We start from the raw sequence: 22,883 nt of genomic DNA, 5'->3' as shown, positions 1-22,883 counted from the left end.
CACCTTTATCTCAGCAGATCTGCAGATGAGTCAGTACTTCAGAAATAAGCCTCCTAAAAACAACATTCCACTGAAACATTTGCACACTCGATCAAACTCCCCTGTGACATTATGTCAGGAGTATTTCAATGCTTCATTTACATCGTTCTTCTCTTATAGGCTCAAGGTCTCTTTACGGAAAGAGCGAAATAAATACACAACTTATAGCCTTCATTTCCTTGTTCTTTCTGTATTCGCCATATCTCGCCATCGACTTAAATCTGCCTCAAACTGAAAAAATAAATAAATAAATAAATAAATAAATAAAGGGAAACATTTGAGTGACAAAATGATGTAGTTTAACATGGATTCAGCTTGAAAATGGGATAGTAGGGAAGTAGGGATTCACCAAGTTTGTGTATAGATATTAAATGTGTGGAAAATATAGTATCAAAATGTGGTAAAAAGACGAAATATTCAATAAACTTAACTATTAGCTATAAAATATGTATCTAAGAGCATTATTTATGCATTTAAATCATATAGTGTGACAAAATAATCATATGGTGTGACAAGAAAACCCTGTCACACCTTATGATGTACTTAGCATGACATTAAGCAGTGTGCTTTTATGCTAACATGCTAAAACCATGCTAACTACAATATGACAATATAGTTTTAAGGGTAATATTGACTGAAAAGTCATTTCATTTGGGCATTTTTGTGTAAAATGCGTCACACCAAAAGACGTGCAAAAGGGAACTGAAGCAGGAGTGTCAGATATACTTGATTTTTTTGAAAACATGAAGAGAGAAACCTCACATTGTGACTTTCAGTGTCCTTCTGAGGTGTTGTCCTTCCTCCTGAAAGAAGGAGGACCCCCACACCCCAAAGGTCTCCAAACAATTGCCCATTAAAAAAAAAAAAGAATATGGCGTCACACCTTATGATATCCATTTTTGGGACAAAATGTTTTAGTTAAGGGTGCCTTCCAAATATTATGCCTGAACTTTTAGTCAAGTAGACATCTGGGATATCAATATATGATTGAATAAACAGAAAATGAATTCATTTTCCTGGTTTTATTCAAAATAAAAAATTGTTTAATGTGCTTGGGACAGTCACGCCATACAAGCTTATTCTGGTTTGGCTGAAAATTGTGAAAAAAAATGGAAGATTAAACCCATGAATGCTATAAAACAGCACTTTCTGAACAATATCACCACAGTTTTTGACATATTTTTCTATAATTTACTTAACTTTGACACATTGGACCAAAAAAAGGCCCTGTCATGTCAACCACCCATATACATGTCTGTTGTCAGACAATGGAAGACTATTAACACTATGTTTGACTTTCAAGCTGCTGATCTGCACTAAAATCCTGGCTAACACTTTAGTTTAGACTCCAATTCTCACTATTAACTAGTTGCTTATCATGCAGATTATTAGGATATTGGCTGTTTTTTAGTACTTATAAAGCACATATTAAATGTGTTATTCTGCATGACCATATTCTACATCCCTTAATCCATACCTAAACGTAACAACTATCTTACTAAACAGTAATAAGCCGTTATAATGAGTTTATTGAGGCAAAAGTCGTAGTTAATAGTGAGAATTGGACCCTAAACTAAAGCGTGACCCATTCCTGGCTCACAATCGAGACGGGAAACAAGACCTTGCTCTCGTGGGCGTTACTGGCGAGTCTCAGAAACAAGATATGGCTCGTTTCTGAAGAGTAACTAAATCTGTTGAAGTTGAGCATCGGAGTGACGTGTCAAAGGTGAGACCGCTTCTGGCTGAGGAAGTAAGAGACAGGAGATGAGCTGTGAAAGAGAAGTAATGGTGCTGATGGAAAGAGAAATGAAGGGGCCCATTACGTCTGTAAATGTCTGACCTTAACATAAGAAGGGGAAGTGAGCGACTCTTTGCTGACCGATAGCAAAGGCTAGATACTCCTACATTTAAACCTAAAGGTTCTCTATAGTGCATTAGCGCCCGTCCACTTCTTCAGCGGCGTTGGTTACATAACTATTGTTTCCATTCGTTTCTCCCATAGGGATTTCAAAAAAAGTCTTTGTTAAAGCATTTTAAGCCATGAGTCAAGCCGGTCAGCAACGGGGTAAATCATAACATTACAAAATTGGATTTGAAGCAAAACAGTATTTGAAAATCAGACAAAAACACAAAGGTACAAGACACGTGTGTACGTGTTAGCGGCTTTAGCGAGGGAACTACAATCCCATGAGGCATTGCAAACAGCATAATCAAATTAAAAACAATGGAGAATTATAAAACTACTTGATTATATTTATAAAAAATGTATACACTACCGTTCAAAAGTTTGGGGTCAGTAAGATTTTTTTATGTTTTTAAAATAAGCATCTTCTGCTCACCAAGGCTGCATTTATTTGATAAAAAAACAATAAAAAAACTGTAATATTGTGAAATATTATGACAATTTAAAATGACTGTTTTCTATTTTAATATATTTTAAACTGTAATTTATTCCTGTGATCAAAGCTGAATTTTCAGCATCATTACTCCAGTCTTCAGTGTCACATGATCCTTCACAAATCAGTATAATATGATGATTTGATGCTCAATGAATAGAAAGTTCAAAAGAACAGCATTTATTTAAAATAGAATATTTTCTAACATTATAAATGTCTAACTTTTGATCAGTTTAACTCGTCCTTGATAAATAAAAGTATTGATTTATATTATTTATTTCCCCCAAAAATAAAATAAAAATTCTTACTGACCCCAAACTTTTGAACGGTAGTGTTTAATGTTACAAAAGCTTTAGATTTCAGATAAATGCTGTTCTTTTGAACTTTCTATTCATCATAGCGTCATGAAATAAAAATGTAAATAACTGTTTTCAACATTGATAATAATAATGAATGTTTCTTGAGCATCAAATCATCATATTATACTGATTTGTGAAGGATCATGTGACACTGAAGACTGGAGTAATGATGCTGAGAATTCAGCTTTGATCACAGGAATAAATTACAGTTTAAATATATATTAAAATAGAAAACAGTCATTTTAAATTGTCATAATATTTCACAATATTACAGTTTTTTTTTAGTTTTTTTTATCAAATAAATGCAGCCTTGGTTGAGAAGATGCTTCTTTTAAAAACATAAAACAATCTTACTGACCCCAAACTTTTGGACGGTAGTGTATATTTGTATATGCATATTTTGCAATAAAATATATAAGTATTTTGAGAGGCCGACTCGACTGCGTAATTTGCGGTGCTTCACAGGAGTGGGAGGAGCTAAAGGTGTATTTTACGTGGAATGACAACCTCGTCTTTTTTTAATGTTCAAAACAATAAAAGGTTATGAATGACGTTTTCACTGGAAAAGTATTTGAGGAACCAAAACATCTTCTTCCTTTTATTTATTTTAAGAGTGTATTTTAAGCAATTAAGTGACCGATATGTAAGTGTCTGAGAGCAGCTGATCCACACTCATACTGTACATGAACACTTGAACCAGAATAACATTGATCAATACAATAATTCACCCGTGTTCAAATATCATAAAGACACATTTATTCTTGATAAAGTGCTGATTCACTACAAGTGTAGAAATGACAACTGTCAAGTGTGACGCTGTTATTTTTAAGAAAACAACAATTTATAATCTAAAGCACTAGTGAGTCACGTCGAAAAGTCATTCACACATCTGTCTCGAACTGTTCTTGGTGCTTGTAGTCTATGATCTCAATATGACTGATTTAATGCATATCAATATGAAACTGACCAATTTGGAGTATTTATCATATTCAGAAAGGCAGAAAGTCTTTTGTTATGGTGGTTTCGCAACTGTTCATTATATAAAAGATGAGTGTATGAAATATATACATTACCATTCAAAAGTTTGGGATCAACAATATATTTTTTAAAGAAATTGTATTGTTCAGTAAACAGATAAAAATGACATTCATATTTTTGCAAAAGCGTTAAATTTCAAACAAAACTTACTGCTCATCAAAGAATCCTGAACAATAAAATGTATCACGGTTTCCATAAAAATAGGAAGGAGCGCAACTGTTTTTAACATTGATAATTATCAGAAATGTTTCTTGAGCATCAAATCAGCAAACTAGTATGATTTCTGCAGGATCATGTGACACTAGCTGTATGTTTCCATTCAAAGTTGCAAATGTAACTTATACGCAAAATAGGGATATAGCGTAAAACATCTGCGGATAAAGCAGCGTTTTCCTCACATGTGCTCAAGAGAACTAAATCGTCACTTCCTGGGAAACTGCCGCAAAATATCAGTAATTAAAAATGTACGTTTCTGCAATCGGGCTCTTTTTTCCCTCCATCATGTTCTTTTAAGTTCGGATGCTGGTGTTTTTGACGCTTTTGGAGGGAATTAAACCAAATCATTCTGATGACAGACTTTGACTAAACCAACATTTAATATGCTGCGATGCGATTGGATAACTGGACTAACCAGTGGACCAATCATATCCACTGTTGAGGTAAAGTGTTCGGATTTATTCGGTGAATGTGTTTCCATCGTAGTGCATGAGAAAGGTGGATGGAAACATCTACTGAATGATGCTGAAAATTCAGCTTTGCATCACAGGAATAAATTACAAAAAATATATTACAATAGAAAACAGTTATTTTAACTCTTTCCTCGCCATTGACGGACTTTATGGCTTTCCGTGTTTTCACTGTTATACGGTAGGGGGCGCTATTACACATCAGCTGAAAGACTGAATCTCCTGATCTAAACACATGCGAAAAAGCAGCAGAAACAAGTGATATCATATGTAAGCAGATGCATATGTAAAATAACACGATCATCAACATATATATCAAAACTGCCTAATGTTACTGAATGAAATGTCGACCCAGGACGAGCTTTAGGACTGTGAAGCTTTAGGGGTTGTTGATGGACTCGATCTACTTCATCTGTGCTTTGATCATCGGTCTGAATCTGATCTAGATGTAAAAACATGATTTTCAAAATGTTGCTTTTTTTATGAAACATACACACATTTCAAGTGTTAAAAATGTAAAGCAAGAATAACTTCTTTTTTTTTTTTTTTTTTTTTTTTAAAGCAGAGGCTTTGTTCTTTCTTTTGATATATTGCATGTTAAGATATTCATAAAACATGAAATTTTTTGTGAAAATGATCAAAAAATGCTGGCGGTGACTGGCAACTTTTTTCAAAAACTCCGGCGGGGAAAGAGTTAATTGTTGTAATCCGCAATATTACAGTTTTTATGGTATTTTTATCAAATTAAATGCATCAAATAAATCCAGCCTTCTTTCAAAAAAAAAAAAAGAAAAAAAAAAGACCCCAAACTTTTGAATGACAGTGTGCATAATGTAATATTGTGGTGCATTGTGAATTATGCTTTTTACAAAGGCAATTCTCTTTCATACAAAAAGTGTTTCAACGTGAAATATTCAACACAGTACATTTAATGCGAGACGCTCAAGGTCGACTGGGGCAGAGATGGGAAAACAACTCATGAACCGTCTGTCACTCACAGGACTTCCTGGTAAGGCGAGGAAGCGTTGGGTCCGGCCGCAGGGTGACGCTGAAAGTTGATTTTGTCATACAGGGTTTGAGGCTGCAGAGGGAGTAAGAGGACGACGTTACAACATATTACACAGAAATGCTCTGCAACGGTGCGGTCAACCAACGTCTCTAAACATGTTCGTGATTATTACCATGTTCGTTTTGCCCACTCTATACTACCACAAAGAACAACATGAACTATTGTGTTGTAAAGTAAATGCATATTATAAACCCATTTTATAAGCAAAAAAGGATGACCAAAATATTTGATGCATGCAAGTACTCACCATGTTTTTTGTGACTTTCAGGTCGTCCACCGTTTCATAAATGGACATCCCTTTTGTAACGCTTTCAGTTCGTTTCTGTAATATAGATTACATCTGGTTAGCTGCTATAAGTATATCCCCGTTTCTATGCCACAAATTAGGTTTGTATGCATATAAAATAGAAATGCGTACAAGACATGTAGTGATTTAAATGCATCTTGCACATCCACATGAACCTGAAAAGGCAGATTTCTAATCCATAAGGGCTGAAATGAGCCACTCACCTTTGCAATGCCTTCGGTGTTCACGTCTTCATAGACTGTAATACCAGCTTCACTTTCATTTTGTCCTAAAAGTGTGTGAAATCAGCTGTGAGATCATGAATAAAACACTTTTCATGAAACGGATAGTTCCGCTCCTTGATTCTGATTGGTTGAGCCGCGTTCAAAGTCATTGTAAATTACTCTACAAACATACTAAATAAATGTTTTTATGGAGTAACCGTTTTGTAAGAGCAATAAGCCCTGTGAAGCTAAGGGATGTTATAGAAACCCTTTCAGAAAGGAAATACTTGTTTCATATATTTTATTTATGATAAATATATTAAATAGTTTAAATATATTGAAAAATACATGCAATAATAGTTTGCGTTAATATATTAAAATATATTGAATAATACAAAATGAATTAGCGCTTTTCATATATTGAAAAATATGTGACAATATTTTTTAATTATGTAACAGTAGTGTGTATTCACGCGTTACTTGCACTCAGTTGAGTTATGTTTCTGCAACACCAAGTACTTGAGCGGGGTTTACGAGGAAAATTGTGTTGATATTACTTCTTATGCAAAATTCACTTTTACTTGGTGTTTGAACATAATTGTGTGTCGGCAGTGTGTGAACACAACCACCCTAAAGGTAAAAATCCACCCCCTCCTTTTTTTAATCCACATAAATCATAAGCAGTGTCTCAGAACAAGCTTTTTGCAGATTGTAGCATATGTGACGTCACATTTAATAGGCCCCACCCACAACTGCTGATGACTCCGCCCTATTTCCATAGACCCCGCCCACAACTGCTGATAGACTCCGCCCTATTAGTGTAGGCCCCACCCACAACTGCTAATGGACTCCGCCCTATTAGCGTAGGCCCCGCCCTCAGTGAGCTGAACACATCCCGCCATGTTTATCTCCTCGACAGAGCATTTAACAGCAGCATTCAAGTAAGAAATGTATTCTTATTAAAGCTGCTAAAGTTATTTTAGTCAACAGAGTGATTTTCTGTTTTTCTTTTGTTGTTTGATTCATATTAACAGCATATCCAGCAGTAGGTACTGTATATTACGCTGCTTTCACTTTAATACTTAGATCTAATATACACGTTATTTCTTTACTTGCCGTTTACATTCAGACATAACTGACTGTGTTTATGTGACCTTGTGTGTATTTCAATCAATCAATTAAAGCTTTATTAAGGACACACACGGTCCAAAAACACAAACAATAAAACAGACAAATACACAAAAAAAACCTGAATAAGACATGAAAAGAGAACTTAGTTTAGTGCGCGGGGACGCTCCGTCTTTCTATGCGCGTGCTTCGGGTGTGTGCGCTCAGAAAACCATACATCAGAGGGTTAGACTGATATGACTTTAAAACGAATGCAGGTAATAAACTTTCATGATGACGAAAAACTGCGATCTCATGTGAGCGTAACCGCGATATAGAGATGATATTCAAACAGATGTTTTCGTTTTTGGTAGAGTATCCAAGGCATGAGCTGTAAAGGCTCCTCCCTCTTCTGGAAATGGGGGTGGAGCAGCAGCTCATTTGCATTTAAAGAGACATGCAGGAAAACAGCATGTTTTTCCTTCCACTCATACAACGTGATACAATAAATTATCTGTGTGTTATTTTGAGGTGAATCTTCACAGACACATTCTAGGGACACATAAGACTTATAAAAAGGGGCATAATAGGTCCCATTTAAGGGTGCATGTTGAAAACCTGTAAAGTCTAATTTTGTCAAACACAAATTAGTGGAGTTTAAAATACTCAATATTCTGATGCAAATAGTTACCTCAGTTATTTTTTTTTGTTAAACCAAGGCATTTTTTGGTTTAAAGGGATAGCTCACTTTGAAATTAAATTTTGGTATGTTTTAGCTTACCTCAAGGGCATCCAAGATGTAGGTGTCTTTGTTTCCGCAGTAGTTTCAATTTTGATATTTTTAGGTCAAACCGTTCTTGTCTGTCAGTCTCTACACAACCACGTCCAAGTGATCTGAGGGCGCGCGCGCTTCCTGGTGTGTGACGTGTGCGCGCGTTCTGGCTTAGTCTGCGCAAGCGCCGGAAAGTGTACAAGAGGTAAAAACGATATAAATACTGTTCGTTTTCTCACACAAACCGCTCGTTTCGTGTCTTAGGCCATCAATGTGTACTTACGATGGGGAATTGTTTAATTTGGATTTCTCTGTGCTTGCTCTTTGAGGTGGTGACCATAGACCTGCATTATATGACTGACAGACAAGAACGGTTTGACCTAAAAATATCAAAATTGAAACTACTGCGGAAACAAAGACACCTACATCTTGGATGCCCTTGAGGTAAGCTAAAACATACCAAAATTTAATTTCAAAGTGAACTATCCCTTTAAGCGGCAGCGAGCGGGTGCGTAATAGAACCAAACTAGAATAGAGCGGGACGGGGAAAAAAAACAGTCCCGTGCAGACCTCCATTTTGAATTCAACTAATTTGTTTGACCAATTAGACTTTACACGTTTTCAACAAGGATCCTCAAAGGGATAGTTCACCCAAAAATGAAAATTAGCCCATGATTTACTCACCCTGAAGCCATCCTAGTTGTATATGACATTCTTCTTTCAGACAAACACATTCAGAGTTATATTTAAAAATGTCCTGGCTCTTCCAAGCTTTATAATGGCAGTGATCGGCTGTATATATATTTTTTCTGTATAAAGTGCATCCATCCATGATAAAAGTGCTTTACACGGCTCCGGGGTTTTTATAAAGGCCTTCTGCAGTGAAGCGATGCATATGTGTAAGAAAAATATCCATAAAGTAAAATAACTAGCTTCCAGGCAGACAGCCATATGCATCGATTTACGACAAAAGAGTGACACTTGAAGCGACGCATGACATACTGACGAACGCGGACGTGCAGAGGATAGAGCAAAACAAAACACCAGTCATGAATTAGAAGTCTTAAACAACAATTGTTTAAGAGAAATGTTGCTTGAGTTTGCCGTCAAAGCTTCCACTACTCCTACATCTACGTAATACTTTATCAAGTCCATCAATGCGCATCCATCCGTGATTAAAGTGCTCCACACTGCTCTGGGGGGTTAATAAAGGCCTTCTGAAGTAAAGCAATGTGTTCGTGTAAGAGAAATATCCATATTTAAAACTTTATCGACTAAAATTTCTAGCTTCCGGCAGACGGCCTACACAAGTCGACTCACGCCACAAGACTAACATTGACGATGTATGGCGTAGATGTAGGAGTAGCGTACGCTTTGAGTCTCTCGCGGTTCAAACAAACAGGGCTGTGCAACAGTGTTCATCATTACTTTGTGCGTCAAGTTGAAGTGTGACTCTTTTGGCGAAAATCGATGCATACGGCCATCTGGCAGAAGCTTTAGTCGATAAAGTTTTAAATATGGATATTTCTCTTACATGAACGATGCGTTCATGTAAGAGAAATATCCATATTTAAAACGCTTCACTTCAGAAGGCCTTTATTAACCCCCCAGAGCAGTTTGGAGCACTTTAATCACTGATTGATGCACTTTGATGAACTTCGAAACAGAAACAGACATTCACTGCCATTATAAAGGTTGGATTAGCCAAGACATTTTTTCAATATAACTCCAACTGTGTTTGTCTGAAGGAAGAATGTCATATACACCTAGGATGGCTTCAGGGTGAGTATATCATGGGGTGATTTTCATTTTTGGGTGAACTATAACTTAAAGTAATACCAACACAACTTTCCTCGTAAACGCAGCTCAAATACCTTGTATAGCAGAAACATAAATCAATTATGTGAAAAGATATTAGTGTAACAATGTATTGTCACATATTTTTCAATATATTTAAACCATTCAATAAACTGATCATAAATATATGGAAATATATTTTCTTTCCGTAGGGGTAAAACCCATTTAGTCTAGTAAACCACGGTTTCTTTGGGTTTATTGCTTTAATAACTTCTGCTGTGTTCAACACACCTGTACGATTCCTCCATTTGCAGAACACGGCGAGGCTTGCACCGAATATGACGAAAGCGACGATACCGACGCCTCCTGCGATCAGCAAATACTTCAGATCAAACCCTGCATCACAAGAAACAAATGACTGTTAAATTAATACCACTGATATTAAAACATGACAGTTATTACAAAACATGTACGATAAAAACTGAGCTCATTATTTGAAGGCGAGAGAAGACCAGGCCTGGGACATTTTACAGTGTGTGTTTGTTACATTTATAGAATGCTGTTAGGTTTTGTTTTATCATTAAAACTTTATGTTAGACATTTCTATTTGTTCCTGCCTCTTCCTTTCCTTTCCTGAACTGTAACTCTGTTACAATTGTAAATAAACCTGTAAACAAAAGCTTCAAATACTGTGACAGCATTTACCCCGAACTAACTAACATTCTGTCTAGATTCTCTCGAAGTTGTGATGTGAACAAACGTTCTTCCTTCCAGTAACGTTAATAAAATGTTTGTTCAAAGTTATCTGGCTTTTAATAATGTTTTCAAAACATTAGCAGAAAAATGAATACGTTTTATTTTTATTTTTTTTAACGTTTTAGTTGGACGTTCATCTAATATATTTTTTTTAAATGCTAACATTAATGCAACTCGTTTCAGAATGTTCATACATTTAAAAATAACATTACCGAAATGTTCGCAGAATGATAAAAAGGAATGTTTCCTTCGTTCGTTTTTTTTTTCTAACTTAGTGGGAACATTCGAAAATAGGCCTATTTGTTGTTAGCTGGGTACAGTATTGACTGTGCTTTAATCACTTCTATAAAAAAAGTGATTGTTTCTTCAGAGTATAACATGTTTAATCATCAAATCCATATAGAAGTTAAGCAATTTAGTAACTGTACCCGCTGGCACATGTGTATCCTCTGATTTCCCTGTGCACACTACAGTCTCGGACGTGTTCTTGATGCTGACGGTGTTGTTGGCGGTGCAGGTGAGTGTAGCGCTCTCTGCTGGATGAAGGCTGATGTTCTGGTTCTGTCCAGTCTCCACCAGATCTCCACTCCAGCTGTAGGAGGGATTCGGATCACCGGACGCCAGACACCGAAGATGAAACACACACATGTTTTTTGACTCCTGCCAGGAATTATTGAACTCAATCCGTACATCTCTGATGAGATCTGGAGGAGAATAATATACAAAAGTCAATTTTTACATTTTGAAAATAAACGTTATTTTTTGGTATCTATGTTTCCAAGAAGAATATTTCCATTGTACAAAAGGTTTATTTTAATTTTTATTTTTTATAGTGGAAAATAGTGCTTTACTCTAGAACTGTTCACTGGATGATTCTCTAACATCACTGTGAAAATTCACTTTTTGAATCATTCATTTTAAAGGTGTTCGGTTTCTTTCACAAATGAACTATTTAAAGGACAAGTTCGGTATTTTACACTTAAAGCCCTGTTTACAGATCGTATCTGATGAAATAGAACGGTTAAGATTAAAATTTGGACACATGCTCCTGTCCCGAGAATTTTAGGTTTATTCCGTTTTTTCGGACCTATTTTGCCAATTGAAGCGAAATAAACCTAAAATTCTCGGGACAGCAGCATGTGTCCAAATTTTAATCTTAACCGTTCTATTTCATCAGATACGATCTGTAAACAGGGCTTTAAGTGTAAAATACCGAACTTGTCCTTTAACTTCAGCTAAATGACTATAGACTTATTTAACTCCAGTTCTTGAATGTTTATGTGTGTTTACATTAACAGCATTGACAGGATGAATATCCAGTTAAACTCACCATGAACATGCAGCACAATGACTTTTGTTGGAAGTTGACCAGATTTTTTTTCTGCAACAATAGAGAAGCTTCCAGAATCCTGGAGTTTCAGGTCTTCTATTGTTATACTAATATTGTCCTTATACATCTTTAACCTTTCATGAAATAATGGACGTTTCACCAGTTTGATCTGATCTTTCTCATACTCAGCAAATCCAATCCCATTATATATCCACTGCACTTCAAGACCTTCTTTTGGATAATAAGCAGTTAAATCCAGTGAGTCTCCGACAGCTTTGTGCACCTGAACATCTGGATCAGCTCGTGACACTACAACACACAACAAACAACTCTGGTTACAAATCATCACAAAATCATGTCATATTTTTCACATTCAACATAAGATAATTAGTTTGGAAACAGCATCATCAGAACCAATGAGAAAAAGGGAACAGATGATGGCAAATATTAAATAAAATAAACCATCAAAAGAAGCTCACGGCATTTGAGGAGAGGGTTTCATCACAGACCATCTCACACTTCTCACTCACTCTTATCTTCTTAAGAACTTCAGCACAGCAAAGTCAGGCTGAAGAATAACTTTATTCCCACCGGATATCTGCATGTCAGACTCTAGCACATGGCCTGTAATGGTTTGTAATGTATATTTGCACAATGACTCATGATCTGCATTTTCGGCTCATCGTTTCGGGTGTCCATTCTCGCTCAATAAAGGAAGTGTTTCGCACCCCCTCCTCCACCCACCATCACCTCATCAGTGCCACTTGTTTTATAAATGTAGCACATTTAAAAAAATAAAAAAATATAATCTTTCATAGCAAGTGATTGACAAGTGAACTTAAAACCCAGCAATAACAAAAAAAAATATAGCTGCAAGCAGCAATTACCGGGGCCAAGCAGAATAAGACGACAAGACATGCCAAAATGTCTGAAAGTGTCAGACCAACTGCAACAATGAGCAATTAAAGACATTTAAAGAGGATTTTAGACGAAATGGCTGAAAAATCATAGAAACAGTCAATAAAAATATGATTTAATGCATTATCACTTTTGACCAATAGGTGGCGCAGTTACAAAACTGATGTGATGTGGTCAGAGTGAAGTGACAATGACACATACAAAGTTTGGTGTCAATATGTCAAGGCATTGCAGAGATAAAGCCTGAATAGTGCTATTAGCATCATGCCTCAACTTTGCTGCTGCGCTATACGAAAACGGTTTGGTCTACCCACACGAAATCCATAACTTTGAGTCGGCACAGTCTGGAGATGATACGATTCGATTTTGGTGAAAATCGGACAAACGGTCTAGGAGGAGTTCGAAAAAGTAGGTTTTGAATGAAAATCAAGATGGCGGACAGGAAGTTTGGCCAAATAAGGTAAACTTGGTATCTATGTTCTCGGCTTGACCCAAGGAATCTATTAAGACCAGTGGCATTTCAGTAGCCAGATTTATTCAAAAGTTATTAGCCTTTTTGTAAATGTTGTTATAAGTTTTGACCACTAGGTGGCGCTGTTTCGAAATATTTTGAATACCTTTAGGAGATGATGCTGATGGCACATTCTGAGTTTTGTAATATTACACTAATGCATTTGTTTAGTATAGCACTTTATTTCACAAAACTGTATTGAAGTCAATGGGAATTTCATGTTTTGTTCTATTATAGTGCCACCAAGAGGCTCAGTCCCACAATTTTTTTTATGTGTCCTCAGAGTGAGCCCATACATATGTGTGTCGATTTTGGTGAAAATATCTCAATTCGCTTCAGAGTTATAGACATTTATATGAAAAAACACGTAAAAAATGACTGACACATGACTTTGATTGGAATTTACTACCCCTAAACATCAATATTTTCGCATTTGGGCATTGGCGTATAGCTATCGACCTATGTTTCCAAACTTCTGACGGTGGTTTCGTCTCGATCGGACAAACGGTTTCGAAGATATAGCCAAATGTTTTTTAAGCGCTAAATCACAACGCTACACAAACCGTGAGGCGAAACCTAGCATGTTTGGTATCGTTGGACTCGGCAAGGATTCAGGAGTCTAATGAGATGAGTTTGGTGAAAATAAGTCAGCCACACCCAAAGTTATAAGCATTTGAAAAAAAAAATTCACCACTAGGTGGCGCTGTTTCGAAACTTCTCACGCTCCTTCAGAACATCGTGCTGATGACCCATACCAAGTTTCGTAACAATCCGTTCATGCGTTCTTAAAATACAGCATTTTAGCACAAAATTCAAAATGGCCGACAGTCAAAATGGCCGATATGGTAAAATTTTATATCAGTCGACTCGGCATGTTGACCTGAATCTAACGAGACCAATTTTATGATTTTTGGACAAACCATTCAGAAGTTATAAGCAAAAATAGCCATTTTTCATATCTCCGGACCAGTAGGTGGCGCTGCGCCGAAACGCAGCATGTAGCCTCAGGTCATGGTTGTGATGACATGTACCAATTTTGGTCTGAATCCGATAAAGCGTTGCGGAGATACAGCCCTACGACTGTTTTCGCAAGCGCTACGTAAAATGTGTTCGAGCGTTATTCAAAAACGGTTTGACGAATCAATTTGAATTCCATAACTTTTTGTCAGCACTGCCTGAAGATGATCTGGTTCAATTTTCGTGCAAATCGGACAAACCGTCTAGGACGAGTTCGAAAAAGTAGCTTTTTCAGCACATTCAAAATGGCGACCATATTTATAAGCCTGAAAATGACGTCATAGGGTGCAATCGAATCGGCATGAGCTCAGGAATCAGAGGAAAAAAGAATTTTGTTGATTGGCCTTACGCTTCAAAAGTTATTAGCATAATAAAAGTGAAACTTTGGACAGGTGGTGGCGCTAGAGGGAGTGACTTAGAAACACCAAAATTGGTGTATTTAATGTTGGGACTGTCCTCTATCAGAATGTCAAACCAAAACAACTTTCCCGCAATCGGTTCTATGGGCTGCCATAGACTCCCATGGCGGAAGAAGAAGAATAATAAATATAGCTGCAAGCAGCCATTACGGGGGCCAAGCAGAATAAGACGACAAGACATGGCTGAAAGTGTCAGATCAACTGCAACAATGAGCAATTAAAGACATTTAAAGAGGATTTTAGGCGAAATGGCTGAAAAATCATAGAAAGAGTAATTAAAAATATGATTTAATTGATTGTCACGTTTGACCATTAGGTGGCGCTGTCTCAAAATATTTTGGGTACCTTCAGGGGATGGTGCTGATGGCACAATCTGAGTTTCGTAATATTACACCAATGCATTTGTTCAGTATAGCATTTTATTTCACAAAACTGTATTGAAGTCAATGGGAATTTCATGTTTTGTTCTGTTATAGCGCCACCAAGAGGCTCAGTCCCACAATTTTTTGTACGTGTCCTCAGAGTGAGCCCATACATATGTGTGTCAATTTTGGTGAAAATATCTCAATTCGCTTCGGAGTTATAGACATTTATATGAAAAAACACGAAAAAAATGACTGACACATGACTTTGATTGGAAATTAGTACCCCTAAACATCAATATTTTCGCATTTGGGCATTGGTGTGTAGCTATCGACCTATGTTTCCAAACTTCTGACGGTGGTTTCGTCTCGATCGGACTAGCGGTTTCAAAGATATAGCCAAATGTTTTTTAAGCGCTAAATCACAACGCTACACAAACCGTAAGGCGAAACCTAGCATGTTTGGTATCGTAGGACTCGGCAACGATTCAGGAGTCTAAAAAGATGAGTTTCGTGAAAATAAGTTGACCACACCCAAAGTTATAAGCATTTGAAAAAAAAAATTCACCACTAGGTGGCGCTGTTTCGAAACTTCTCAGGCTCATTCAGGGCATTGTGCTGATGACCCATACCACGTTTCGTAACAATCCGTTCATGCAGTCATAAAATACAGAATTTTAGCACAAAATTCTAAATGGCCGACAGCCAAAATGACCGATATGGTCAAATTGGACATCAGTCGACTCGGCATGTTGCCCTGAATCTAACGAGACCAATTTTATGATTTTTGGACAAACTGTTCAGAAGTTATAAGCAAAAATAGCCATTTTTCATATCTCCGGACCAGTAGGTGGCGCTGCGCCGAAACACAGCATGTAGCCTCAGGTCATGCTTGTGAGTACAAGTACCAAGTTTGGTCTGAATACGATAAACCGTTGCGGAGATACGGCCTTACGACCGTTTTTGCTAGCGCTACGTAAAATGTATTCGTGCGTTTATCGAAAACAGTTTGACGAATCAATTTGAATTCCATAACTTTTTGTCAGCACTGCCTGAAGATGATCTGGTTCAATTTTCGTGCAAATCGGACAAACCGTCTAGGACGAGTTCGAAAAAGTAGCTTTTTCAGCACATTCAAAATGGCGACCATATTTATAAGCCGGAAAATGACGTCATAGGGTGCAATCGAATCGTCATGAGCTCAGGAATCAGAGGAAAAAAGAATTTTGTTGATTGGCCAAATGGTTCAAAAGTTATTAGCATAATAAAAGTGAAATTTTGGACAGTTGGTGGCGCTAGAGGGATTGGTTTTAAGACACCAAATTTGCTATGGTGACTTTTCAGATGGTCATCTACCAGTGTGCCAAATTTCATAACTTTCCCGCAAGCGGTTCTATGGGCTGCCATAGACGCCTAGTCGGAAGAAATAACAGAATAATAATAATAATAAGAACCGGAACAAATACAATAGGTGCCTCCGCACCTTCGGTGCTTGGCCCCTAATAAGAACGGGAACAGATACAATAGGTGCCTCCGCACCTTCGGTGCTTGGCCCCTAATAATAATAATTAATGCTGGTTGCAACAGAATAACGGTCGGTAACATTCGGCCACTTTCTGTAAAGATAAGGCTTGAGGTTTCCTGAGCTGAACTTTTCTTTTTTCCTCACCGATGAAACACAGATAAGACTTAAACACATGGTGTGATCATTTGCGTCTAAATAAGGGTAAAATACATTTCAACTTAAATAACATCCTTTAAAAAAATGCAGTGCATTAAGCATTCAGTAACATAATAAATACACAGTTAATTCAAGTTACTATGTCAAACAGATTTACACACATATACAAACATAAACATAGATGTACACATGTGTCTGTATAAATGTAACCAAGAGCAGTTTTTCAGATGCATATCCGTACACACCAAACACAAATAAGGAAGTGTCTTACAGCCTGTTGAGACATTAACTGAGATGTTTCTGAAGATACTCACCCTGGAGAAGGAAAAGCAGGAGAACTGCTAAAATGGAGCAGCGGGACTCTTGAAAGATGTTCATGTCCGGACGTTTAGACGACAGACTGAGGCATCAGAGAAACAAAGAAGAGAAAGAAGAGAGAAAACGACTTCCTCACACCGACCGCTTCGAGCCTCTCAGTTTGTGTACATTTACTCGCTGTCCTTCTGACACAAACAAGTGTCAAATGCCAACACACAAAAAGACCTCTGAGAAACGCCTCCTGAAAGATGCGCTTGAGTTTCAGAGGCTTTGCGGTCTCTATATCTGTTTGCACCTCCTACTCGCTCACCAGAGTTTAGTGCATGTACAACAGTTTCGCCCATCAGCAGCACTGCTGTATATGTGGAGGTGAAGTGAAGCGTCACATGCGTTACTGTAATGTGCAAAAGTGCTGGCACCTCGACAGGGAGCGAAAGTGAAGTGAAATTCCATTCGGAATAAGGAAGTTCTTTTCTTTTTTTTTTTTTTTTTTTTAAGACTCACTTTGCCAAAGGTGCTTTGCGTTGCTGTATCTGTTTGTGTAAACAGCTTAATTTGCTTCTGTGAAAGAATAATACGAGTTTGCACTTTGCATATGCGATTGGTCCACATCAAGCTGGTGAACCACAGACTAACCTCAACCACACCAATGCCATAGACAAGCGACTTGTGCCATTTACCCAGCGTCTTACTCGTCTTAAAATAAAAGGCAAACAAATGTACATTCTTCGAGTGAATGTAGCCTACAGAGAATGCACAAAGAGTACAGAGTTAAATGTATACTGTCAAAGACACGTCCTTTGTTGTTTACACAGTCATATTTTAGGCTGTTCGGGACATTGCAGAGCAGCGGAACTGAGGAAGTGAAACTCACATCGACAGAGGTTTTAGATCTAATGGAAAGTATTAATCAGACGGTCAGCAGAAGAGTCAGGAAAACTCATTTACTGGAAACAGGTTTCACCACAAAAACATGCAACGCCATTGCATCTCACTCTATAACTGTGCATCCATGCTTTTCTTAGGAAAAAGAGGAGGAGGAGAAGTCAAAAGCGTGCACCTGATGTGGCCACTGCGCCATCTTGTGATGTGACAATGTGCAAGATTTACCAACTTACTGGTGGGTGGGACTATTGTGGACACCAGCACACAATGTGATGATGAAATGGCAGACAAAACAGCAAAAGAATAGTACTAAAAGTAATCACATTGATTTTACAGTTAACATCAGAAACATCAGAAATCAAGATCATTATTAAAAAGAGATTGAAGAAAAGATAGCAAAAGGTGATGGAAAGAAACAAGAAAAGGGCAATGGTTTCGCAGGATTCAAAGGGAAGTGGGAGAAATGAGGAATACAGGAAGGAGTAGGAGGGACGAGATAATAATTCCTAGGCTTAGGTAAACGTTACACAGGGAAATGTGATTTCTGTGGGCAGGAAGAGTAAGTAAAACATGATGATTGTCAGAAATATGAAAGAGACAGAAGACATTGATCCAAAAAAATCAAATACGCTTTGATTTAATAGATCTTCTGTGGAAAGAGTCAAAATATATGTGCTATCATTTATTGTTTCAATATCTTAGAGATACTCATTTAAAAGGATAAAGTTTTTTTTTTTTTTTAAACAATGAATATACATTATGGTCCACACTCCATGCCAGTTGGTGGCGGTAATACACCAATACAGTGTTTTATCAACCGCCAATAAACCCTACAAGAAGAACTTACTGGTGAAAAAAACCAGGGGGGTAATCTTTCGGAAAAAAACTGAAGCTTCCCCGGGCGCCGCCATTGATTAGCGGACCATCACCTGCTGTTAGCATTCCATTGACTCCCATTCATTTTGGCAGCGAATAACTTTACATCTGAGGTGTTTAAAGACTCCATTTGTCCATTATTTATTTCTAAAGAAACACGACAATGTATAAAAGGCTCCATTACCTTGTATCTTACGTTATGCATGTAGATGCAGTTTTTGTAAAAATAGGCTAGCGATTGCGTCATAACCACGCGACTCTCTGTCACACAGTAGAGAGATTACCGTATGGACAGGAGGAGAAGCTCGCGGGCAATCGGGGGGACGTGGAGGCAAAATGACAAAATAATTAATCGGAATACTTAGCAAAAGTTTCTCCTGCTCCTAGCTCATGGACACCTCCTACTCACACTCTCCGTCTCTGCAAGTTTCATAAGGGAATGATTCAGATTTCTCTTGTCACAGCTACTAGAAGACAGACGGGTTGCTCACGTCACATCTACGTCGTCCAGCTCAGTTTGAGTCTGCGCAGTACGCTCGACCATCAGGAAGTGAGTGCTTCTAACTGACTTCACTTTTCTCCGTTGAAACCTATGGGGTCGCTGTGTCCAGTTTATATACTGTCTATGAAAAAAACACACACACCAACATACAATAAAGTAATTGTTTATAAGCGTGCACAGCTATTTTTTTCCCATTAAGTCGTGATTCCTTTTTTTATGATATACCTTTCAAAATGATACCTACAACCAGGGGCGCAACTGCACATTTGCTGAGGGGTGTGCAAGATCAGTGTTGGTGCCGTTAAAAAATTAATATATTTTTAATAAATTGAGTATTTGTCTTTCCCATTTTTAATGAGCCACCAAAGTTTTAGATAGGCCTTCCAGTGCCATTTCAACATTGTCGATTCCAGTTTCAATACCACAGCCAAACTCCTCGCCTGTAAAGTTCAAGTAAAGTACAAAAAAGTACAAATAAACAAATTATAAGCAATAGCACAAATAAATACAAAATGAAACAAATTATATAAACAGTGCTTCGATGTTCAGGTAGGCTATAACAGTATTCATATGAACAATCAAATGTAAAATAACACTGTATAATCCTCACTGTATAAATCAACTTATTAAAGTTACAAAACTTATTCAGTCATGAACTGTGAGTGATTTATGTTTGTCTTTTGTGGTTCGGTTAACGAAAGAAAGAAACTCAATTCAGTTTTGAGACGCAGCTTTCTTCTTTGAGTGCAAATCCCGAATTGAATTATCTTGTGTGTCTTCTAGCACTTGCATCTTTACATTTACAAGACTTAAAACCCCTCCAATAATAACATTTAGTGAGGAATTCTTTAAATATATATATTATTTTTCAGCCCATGGAAGTCTGTGTATTAATGTGCTCGTCTGCATTAACAGAGGATGAGGAGAAAAACCCAATAGGTTGTCATGAGGGGGTCAGCCCTATGTTCCCACAGCCCTATGTTCCCACGGCCCTATGTTCCCACATTTCTAAGAATTTTTTTTTACTGAAAATTTCGAAAATTAGGCCTTATGTTCCCACAACCATATGTTCTCACAGTTAACTTAGTTAAGCAGGAAGCACCAAGTCACCAAAAGGTTAGGGTTAGGGTTATTAGTGTAAGTGATTACCAAATTGGGAGAAATGGGGATCAAATCTGATGCAAACTGATGATAAAGGAAATGTGGGAACACAGGGCCTAATAAAAAAATAAAAAAATAAAAATAAAATAAAAAACGTGGAAATGATGGAACATAGGGCTGTGGGAACATAGGGCTGTGGGAACATAAGGCTGTGGGAACATAGGGCTGTGGGAACATAGGCATGCTCCCGTCATGAGTGATGGGAGTCGCAGCTAACATCTGGAACGATTTCCACAGTTTCCCTCTAATGTAAATCAAGAACCCATTGACTAATATGCATCTTTGTCATTTGCAATTTGTATATAATATACAGGCAACAATGTTAAATGTTGATTAACTTCAAGACTTACAGTGATAAATTTAGGTAGAACGATTCCCACCTCTATCCATTTTGGTCATAGACTTAAAGTTATAGCACACATAGCAACATAGCAACTTAAAATAAATGAAATGTGTAAATGTTTGTTTACATTTACATTTATATTTATTCATTTATCAGACACTTATATCCAAAGCGACTTACAAATGAGAACAATAGAAGCAGTGAAACTAACAATAGGACAACGATATGCAAGTGCTATGACCCTTCTCAGTTTAATCTAACGCAGTACATGTACTTTTACAAAAATGAATATAGAATAGAAGATAAAGATAAAGTGTTAGTATTAATGGATCAAGTGTTTATTAAATATGCCTATGTAACTAAATATGTTAAACGCAATGCTTTTTTGCTTTTGCCCCTAAACTTTATTTAGAGGCAAATGATCAAGCATGTTGTGTTTAAAGTCTTATCCGTGTTTCATCTGTGAGACGAGAAAAGTTCAGCTCAGGAAACCTCAAGCCTTATCTTTACAGAAAGTGGCCAAATATAACCGACCGTTATTCTGTTGCAGCCAGCCTTGCATGTTACACAATGATATATTATTTCAGGGTTTTAAGTTCACTTTTCATTCAGTGTTATGGAAGAATATGTAAGCAAGAGTGCAGTGGAGGGTGCGAAACACTTCATTTGTAAAGCATGGATGGACACAGGGGCGATGAGCCGAAAATACAGCCAGAGATCACGAGTCATTGTGCAAATATACATTACAAACCATTACAGGCCATGCGCTAGAGTCTGACATGCAGATATCCGGTGGGAATAAAGTTATTATTTTTCTATTTTCTTATTCTGCTCTTAAGAAGATAAGAGTGAATTCGTGATAAGTGTGAGATGGTCTGTGATGATAAACCCTCACCTCAAATGCCGTGAGCTTCTTTTGATGGTTTATTTAACATTTGTCTTCTCTGTTCCCTTTTTCTCATTGGTTCTGATGATGTTGTTGCCAAACTAATTAATCTTATGTTGAATGTGAAAAATATGACATGATTTTGTGTTGATTTGTAACCAGAGTTGTTTGTTGTGTGTTGTAGTGTCACGAGCTGATCCAGATGTTCAGGTGCACAAAGCTGTCGGAGACTCACTGGATTTAACTGCTTATTATCCAAAAGAAGGTCTTGCAGTGCAGTGGGAATATAATGGACTTGAATTCGCAAAAAAAAAGAAAAGAAAAAAAAAAGAAGATAAAAATCTCAATTATTTCTCAAACTGTTAAAGATGAATAAGGACAATATTAGTATACCAATAGAAGACCTGAAACTCCAGGATTCTGGAAGCTTCTCTATTATTGCAGAAAAAAAATTTGGTCAACTTCCAACAAAAGTCATTGTGCTACATGTTCATGGTGAGTTTAACTGGATATTCATCCTGTCAATGCTGTTAATGTAAACACACATAAACATTCAAGAACTGGAGTTAAATAAGTCTATAGTCATTTAGCTGAAGTTAAATAGTTCATTTGTGAAGGAAACTAAAATTAATGATTCAAAGAGGGATTTTTTGCAGTGATGTCAGAGAATCTTCCAGTGAACAGTTCTAGAGTAAAGAGTATTTTCCACTATAAAAAAAACAAACAATGGAAAGTTTATTCGTGGAACGATAGATACCAAAAAAAAAACCTTTATTTTCAACATGACTAAATTTACTTTTAAAAAACATCTGTGTGTTTCATCTTCGGTGTCTGGTACCCATCATGCACTGCAGTATGAAGCATGTTGCCATTGTTTCATAAGCTGATTGTGAATGTCTATGAGAGTCTGAATAACACTGTAGTTAATATCTTACGCTCACAATGTGTTTTCTTCATTCTTCACAATATCTGATTGTCACATTAAGTGCTGGATGTCACTATAATATCACACACTGAAAAAAAAAGTCAACTTTAATTTTTCCTTTTACAAGTTGCATGCAGATTATTTTCAATCATCACTGAATACTTTAATTAACTCCAGCAGTGCTTCAGTGTTATTTTAACACTCAGTAGTGTGAACACAA

At 37.0% G+C, this 22,883-nt stretch overlaps 1 protein-coding gene and 1 long non-coding RNA gene across 2 annotated transcripts in view; both read right to left on the bottom strand.

Annotated features, from left to right (window-relative positions):
* The window catches only part of LOC309493376, a 166,596-nt gene that overhangs the window by 41,410 nt on the left and 102,303 nt on the right, over positions 1-22,883 (bottom strand). The window lies entirely within an intron of this gene.
* On the bottom strand, positions 3,528-17,780 carry LOC309493262 (natural killer cell receptor 2B4). The gene is made up of 8 exons (XM_082162428.1): positions 17,082-17,780; positions 11,860-12,168; positions 10,958-11,233; positions 10,065-10,169; positions 6,098-6,162; positions 5,835-5,909; positions 5,517-5,599; positions 3,528-4,960 (listed from the first exon to the last, which is right to left on the bottom strand). Exons 1-8 carry the CDS (start codon positions 17,143-17,145, stop codon positions 4,942-4,944), a joined length of 996 nt encoding a protein of 331 aa, XP_082018554.1. The 5' UTR covers positions 17,146-17,780; the 3' UTR covers positions 3,528-4,941.

The sequence above is a fragment of the Leuciscus leuciscus genome (genome assembly GCF_965113295.1).
Source record: "Leuciscus leuciscus genome assembly, chromosome: 2".
In the NCBI taxonomy this organism is placed as follows: Eukaryota; Metazoa; Chordata; class Actinopteri; order Cypriniformes; family Leuciscidae; genus Leuciscus; species Leuciscus leuciscus.
This window is presented reverse-complemented; position numbering and strand designations above follow the sequence as displayed.